The sequence below is a fragment of the Lupinus angustifolius genome, chromosome LG06, assembly GCF_001865875.1.
Source record: "Lupinus angustifolius cultivar Tanjil chromosome LG06, LupAngTanjil_v1.0, whole genome shotgun sequence".
In the NCBI taxonomy this organism is placed as follows: domain Eukaryota; kingdom Viridiplantae; phylum Streptophyta; class Magnoliopsida; order Fabales; family Fabaceae; genus Lupinus; species Lupinus angustifolius.
The window spans coordinates 10,806,728-10,814,424 of NC_032014.1; the positions used below are offsets into that span (position 1 = coordinate 10,806,728).

The 7,697-nt window shown below is 28.8% G+C and overlaps 1 protein-coding gene across 1 annotated transcript; it reads right to left on the bottom strand.

Annotated features, from left to right (window-relative positions):
- Positions 2,763 to 5,109, bottom strand: LOC109350820 (protein sym-1-like). The gene is made up of 3 exons (XM_019592124.1): positions 4,721 to 5,109; positions 4,043 to 4,134; positions 2,763 to 3,372 (listed from the first exon to the last, which is right to left on the bottom strand). Exons 1-3 carry the CDS (start codon positions 4,886 to 4,888, stop codon positions 2,976 to 2,978), a joined length of 657 nt encoding a protein of 218 aa, XP_019447669.1. The 5' UTR covers positions 4,889 to 5,109; the 3' UTR covers positions 2,763 to 2,975.

Sequence of the window (7,697 nt, forward strand, 5' to 3'; positions counted from 1 at the left end):
ATTTATATTTAAAAATCAATGATAATAAAATATAAATGATGAGTGAACGACGATAATATAAAAATTTCCTACACTATTAGTACTCATACAATATATCATAATACAATATAAATTTTCCTACATTATAAAAAAAAGATATGTATTTTGTTTAGAAAATAACTATTTTTTTTATAAATCCAATTATAATTTTTAATAATCTCTTCTGCCCTTGGCACCTTAGGGGTAAAATAATCAAAAGGTAAAATTGTGAGGGGTGCACATGATGATGATATTGATAGTCATGTCATGTGGACCCAATTTGAGAGAGAGAAAGCAAAAATGGACATACCTTGGTGTTTAATTTAAACTTTGAAGTGAATAATCCGTTTAACACAAATGGATATTTCAAGCGAAAGTATATCTCCGCAAATTAAGAATTTTGCTATCCATCAAAGTCCGTGGTCCAATATTCTCATTATTGTGTTTGTCATCACTGACTTTGGATACCAATTAATTTACATAGATGCATAGACATTCTAGATTTTGGGGCGTGAATCATAAAAATGCAGCGTAATTAACACGATGTTTGGAATCACAAACTTTAAAGGTAATTTAATTTTAAATGAAAAATATTGTTTAGAAACTTATAAAATAAATTTAATTGAATTTTACAATCCTTTTAATTTGAGTCAGTTTAACATCCAAATTAAATCAAATTTAGTTTTTAATTATTGCAAGTATAGTACGAATTGGGTAAAAGAAAAAGAGTGAAGCTAGCTGTTCACATTATCTGTTGATAAATTATTATAGTAGAGAACTTTCCACCATTGGAGTAAGAAAAGTCATGGGGGAGGCATATTGCGTTAAATATAATTAAAAAATATAATAATATTTATGCATTTTCAATGTAAAAGTTTATATATTTAATATATCATTTGTATTGTTTTTATTTATAAGTCAGTAATGATTAAAAGTAAATAATGAATGATACAATAATAATATAAATTCTTTTACACAATAAGTAAGTACATAAATGCTTTTCACTTAAAAAAAGTTCTTGTCTTTTAGCTAATATTCAAATGAATGAGCCTTAAACCACATGTAAAAAAAAGAGAGTAGGTGGATTATTGTTTAGGACATAGGAGTGACAATGAACTGAACTAATATGGTATATATTTGAAATTTGACTTATTATTAGTTTGATAAACTTGGTTTATGAATTGAATAAGTTAAACTTGAGCTAGAAATTAAACTCGTTGAAAAACGACTTGAATTTGAGCTCAATACAGTTCGCTTCATTATGTTCATTAGTTAACTATATATATATATTATAAACCAATTTTTCATGTTTATTATGACTCATTTATTATTTTTTATATATTTATTGTTATTATATAGTGTTTCACAATGCAAGAAATCTGAATCATTCTCTTGAAACTCATCCTCTTCATAAATTATTTGCTTGCTCCAAAATGGCATAGCCCACTAGGGAAATATCTATTCATTGGGCATTTCAATATAATAAAATAGAAAGTTCTAAGGGCGTCATGTTCAAGGAGCCCAAACATAAATCTTATATAACATTTTGTTGTATTTCTCTAAAAATGAATTAATTTTTTGAGTTGTTCAAATAATCCAATTCGAATTCAGTTGAATGGTATGTGAAATTTAACCTAGCCAAACTCGAGCTAAAAAAATAACTCGTATCAAACTTGAGTTGAACTTCGAGTGGAACAAATCCTTATCGAGCTGAACCGATCTAAACTCTAATTCAACTCAGGTCGGCTTTTTTCTTACCCTAGTACTAGTAACAATTCAATCATTATTATGAAAGAAAAATAATATTTTTTTAAAAAAAATTCATTTGTTTTTATTTTTTGATTTATTATTCAAGCATTATAGACTTACACCTTCATATTTCTTAGGATAGCTTATCCTTCTCGAGTTTAGCTTCATTCCTCTCAATTATAAGTGTATTTCAAAGGATGGAATGACAATGTAATTATTATTAAAAATTATATATACACTCACAAGTATAGCAAGTTATGGAGTAATTAAAATTTCAATCATTCGTTACTATTTTTCCAGTCATTACATCTTTTTTTATCGTGTAACCAAATCTTTAGAGATCAGTCTCTCATTCATTGGGCAGAAGATATTTCGGAAAAAAATATTGATTTTTGAATTAACAATTATAATTATAGTTTTTTCTTCTAAACAATAAATTTATAGAAGGTAACAACTAAAGACTAGATTATTAAAGTCCTATTTCTGTCTCACTTAGTGTCCCCATCCAATTAAAAATTATATAAGAAAATTTATGATAACATAAATTAATATTTTTATATTATTCTATAAAATTTGATTGACTAAATACATGAAAACATGATTTTCTTGGATTAAGGATCCTTGTCCCTAAAAACTATATCTTTTCATATATTGCTTACCCACGAAATGTGTCCACGGTGTTCCACTTTCCGAATATAAAAGAATCTGTCTTAAGCAATGAAGAAATTAAATGTACCAAAAGGGCCTATTTTGTCCAAAAGAAACTTTCAGTTTCTTAAAGCATTATAATGGACTGACCTAATTGATGGACAGGACCACAATCTAAGAGTTTCTAATCATGGGGAGTTCCATTGTTATAGCCTTACATATAAGATATTTAAAAAAAAATAAAGAATCATAAGTAAGACATAATATCTTAGACCAACTCAACTTTAATATAATAATGTTATGTGAACATAAACTATACTTACAATAACAACGGATGATTGATTTAAATACTACATCTCTATTTCTCCTTAACAAAAATTTGAGTTTGATGTTCATTGAGGCTGGTTTTAGGGAGTGAAAACTATCTCCAAAGTTTTCTCATCTATTACAACACTAAGAACATCAAAGAAGCAAAATACTCAAACTTCAATTAGTCATTGTTTCATGTTCCTGATATTTTACCCAAAAGAAAATAGAAAGCTGAAACATTAATCTAGTTATCAAGAATGAAATCCTTTTTCCCTAGAAGAATGAAACCATTGCTTCCAAGGTGCATCCTTCTGTTGATCCAACCATGAAAGGAAAGCACTATCAAGCAAGCAGAAAAAGTTTACATAGAGAAGCTGGTACTTCACAGGAACATACCTAAAATTAAAAACTTGCACAAATGGCCACATACTACTTTCTAAAATCAAGGCTGCAAAATAATTCTTCTTTATGTCTTCCTTCACCTGAGGAATAGTCTTGCCTGAACACAATCCCATGTAAGTAAAGAACACAAACAAATTGACCGGACCAAAAATGATGCCATCCATTGCGACTTTAGTAGCTACGGCTCGTGCAGACTGTGGCATTAGATGAAGCTTAAGCCTTATAAATTTGTCCAGGCTTTCAAACCTACAAGACATGAAGATTGGTTCAATCTTGAGTATCAAATCCTTAGAGAATGTAATTGTAATTTTGCTTTTTAGCTATTTTCATAAGAACTGATTACTGATCTTTAAGCTTATTAAAATTCCAAAGCAATCAACTTGAATACTATCATATATAGTGCATACACCAATGTTTTTTGGAAATTACAACTAACTTTGAACAAACAATCCCAATGAAATTCAGATGCAACAAAGAGCTAACAAAAGCAAAAGTTATAAAGGATCAAATGGTCTCACTTTCTTAAAGGTGGAAAATATATTTTCTCTATATAACTAGGTGAAATTCAATGGGTCCAAAAGTTCATGCTGATGTACATTTCCATATCATAAAAAAGGAACATAGTTGCTGCCAAGATATAATGTAAATTGCTTCTAAATACATAAACATGTCTAGAGTCCATGACACCATGTCTCAAAAATTGAGTGAAATGCAAAACCAAGTTGTAACAAACTGATCTAGAGTCCCAACTCCAAAAGTCATACTTGTTTCTTTCCTTTGCAAATTAAAATTTACATCTCTATGACATGATATTGAAACTAAACAAAATAGGAACGTAATTATAATATATCTGATCTTACAAGTAAATAGTAATGGAAAGCTGGTAAAGAAAGTAAACAAAATAGGAAACACATACCAGAAGTGGCCAACTGGTCCAACAAAGCCTGCACCAAATATACTTGTAACAGCAACACGCCTCCAATCGATCATAAATTTAACATCTGAATCCTACCACATCAAGTCATAATAATTTTAAATTGTCTAGAAATCTTGCCCGCACTCAATGCAATGTTCAAATTAGGAATTTGGGTTAATCTCAACACATGCAACCTAAAACTAGAGATTCTCCTACCTAAGAGTACTCTTTATAGGTATTGATGGTATATATATATATTTTCACTCAAATCAGCTGGAATCCAAATGAAGCAATTGGCACCTTTAACTAAATCATTGGTATCTTTAACTGAAGCAATTGGCATCTTTAACTACCCCATACAAATATAATTAAAAATCATCATTAGATAGATAGTATTGAAGCAATTGGCAACCTAAATATTACCATATTCACCTTTCTTTAACTCTTTCAACATGGCATTGTTATATTTATATGCCAATATGTAAGAAAACAAGTTAAACAACAATCCTATAGTTAAAAGGCACTGCTTGAACAGAAAATTCATATAAAGGAGACATAGAGGGATGGGAATTGTTGAGAGCTTGAGATTTTTCCACTTTCCACATATAACAACAGACACCCTATAACTGAGAAATAAAGAAGAAAGATGGTAATGGGGTTGTAAAAGTAGTTTCATACAGAAAGTTGAAGAAGTTTTTTAGTTTTAGCAACAGAAGCATGATGAGTGATGTATTGAGCAGTGACATCAGCAACACCCCAAAGGACACAAGAACTAATGACTTGGGTCTGAACTGGGTGAAGTGAAAGACAGTTCTGGTACCACGTCCACATTGCCTTCAATATCATGTTTATGTTATGGTAATAGTGTAATATTCACCACCGTTGGAGATTAAAGATAGATGAGTGAAATAGATAATAAGATGAGGTTTGGAAAACACATAGAACTTACCCGCCAAGGGCACATCATAAGATTTTGGGCCTTCTAGGATTTTGATTTTCACCTATTTGTCTGCACGAGTAGGCCTCGGCCCAGAAAAAACCATAGGTGACCATGTTTATTATTTATGTGTACGAGATTATATGCAACCAAGTTCTTCATCCATAAAAAACACAGCACTTTTGCTAATGTGAACAAAGTCACATATATGGGTTAGAGTTTAAAATCTGTGCACAAAAAGTTTTTTACATGGCCAGTCTATCATTGTTGATTTATAATTCTTTTGTTTGAAAGTTAATAATAGGTAACATATGAAATGTGAGGATTTACTAATAATATCAGAAAATACTTATACTATCAACATATACATATTAAATCCTTCTACATATATTGATAAAATGAAAATTTACAAACTAAACATACTATAGGAGAATATGAATATGAGTTTAAAATCTATATACTAACAGTGTAATATTTTTTACACTGTCAAGTATATTATCCGTTGTTGATTTGTATTACTTTTGTTTTAGAGTCAATAATAATTAATAAATTAATGATGGATAATTTACTAACAATGTAAAAATCCTATGAATATTCTGATTTGGTGTATGGGCAAGTTGGACTCACATTGCTAAATTTTTGTTATAAATTTTGTTTCCGTATTTTATTTTATTAAATATTAAATTAAATTTTTAGTCCATATAGTTATAATTTGAAAATTTTCTTATATGGTTATTGAACAGGTTTTTCGTCCTTCATATTTTTTCCGTTTTTCTCCTCAAATACTCTTCATAGAGGTACTTTTTCAACAAAAACATTTATGATAGATAAAAAAATATATATGCACAGACACTGGAAGAGATTTTATATTGTTACTGTATCATTTATATTTAATTATCACCGACTCTTATATATAAAAATACAAGTGAATGGTAGATAATGTACTCACCAAGTATAGTATTGAAAAAAATTAATTTGAGTTTTGCTAACAATAAAGATTTCATATTTTTCACTTCTTGTGAAACTCAAACTTATGACTCATAATGAACTAAAGCAACTTAGTATTCATTCGAAACTAGACTTGTTATTTAATTCAATAAATCTGATTCATGGACCAAATGAGTTGAAATTGAGTTTGTTAAATAAACAATTCCAAACTTGAGATGAACATAGTTTAACTTGTTAGGTTTATGAGCTAACTCAATATATATACAAGGGAGCACATCTTCTGTCCCACATTTTGTGTCACTCCATGTGTCATGAGTTGTGATTGGTCAAAAAAATATATTTAAGTTGAAAATTTAATTATTAAGTATTTTTCTGACTAATAACAACTTATGACACATGGAGTGACATGTTAGTATGTGATAGAAGATGTTTACACATATATATAATTTTTCATGTTTATTATTATTATTATATCATGAAATATGCATTATTTTTTATATTTTATTGTTATTATATATAATCTAATAATTATTTGAGTTGTCCAAATGAATCATTTGAGTTGAATAAACAGTTTATGAACTTTAACCGAACCGAACTTGAACTAAAAAATAATTTATATCGAATTTGAGTCGAATTTTAAGTTGAACAAATCTTTATCGAGATGAACTCTGGTTCGATTTGGTTTAGCTCGTTTCCAACCCTACTCAAACTCGATTACACTAACAAACTACATGCTTAAAAACTGAAAAGTATGATTAGAGTCTCCAAACACAATATTATCTTTGCCAATGATATAAATTGATTATGTAGCAGGTTAACAATTTGATGATGGTCAGATAGAATGTTATAACATTTTTCTCTTTCACAATCTAATATAATCTTTTAGGCATAAAAAACAACATCTCTAATCATATTTAACTACTCTTTATTAATATTTAATTATCATCAATCATCTCACTAAGCGGCAAAAAAGGATGGTACAAACTATAACATATATAACATATAAATATAAATATAAAGTGAGACAAGAGATATCATCCCAAGTCCAATGGTAAAATAAAAGTTCAAATTAAAAAAATTAATGTAAAAAGTTTAATATATACTGAATCATAACCCAATAATATGTTATCTTAAGGGTACGTTTGTGAGTTTAATTTTGGAGGGACATGAATGAGAAGGAAAGGCTTGAGAGCTACCTCACAAGTGCATTTCATGGCTTTCAAGCCCTTCCCTCCTCTCTATTGCTCTCCAAAAACCAACTCGCAAATGAAACAGTCAAAAACTCTATGAGGATAAACTAATCAACAACTTGAACAACATATGTTATTCATCAAAATAATGAAATATGATAAAAATGACACTTCAAAGTTATAAAAAATACAACTATTATTTTTATATTATTCTTAAAATTCTATTTGTTAGGGATAGTGAGACACCATCATTCATCATTCATTTTATGGTAGAGATCTTCATTCAAAACAATGATCATGTTCAAAATATCATTCTACAATTCAATAAAGTTCGGTAATGTGTTTGTTTATATGGTCTATAGCTAGTAACATGGATATGTATATCAGAATGCCACAATTTCACCATTTCAATGAAGGAGAAGTTGAAAGCTTAGTAATTAAGTAAATAAAATAATAGCACAAAATAAAGCAAATTCGTCTGTATAAAGACTAACACTATACCAAATTAGCATTTTAGTTACTAACCAATATAAAGGCTCCAACTCACTGTCATGGAACTATTCCAAACAATGATTCTTTG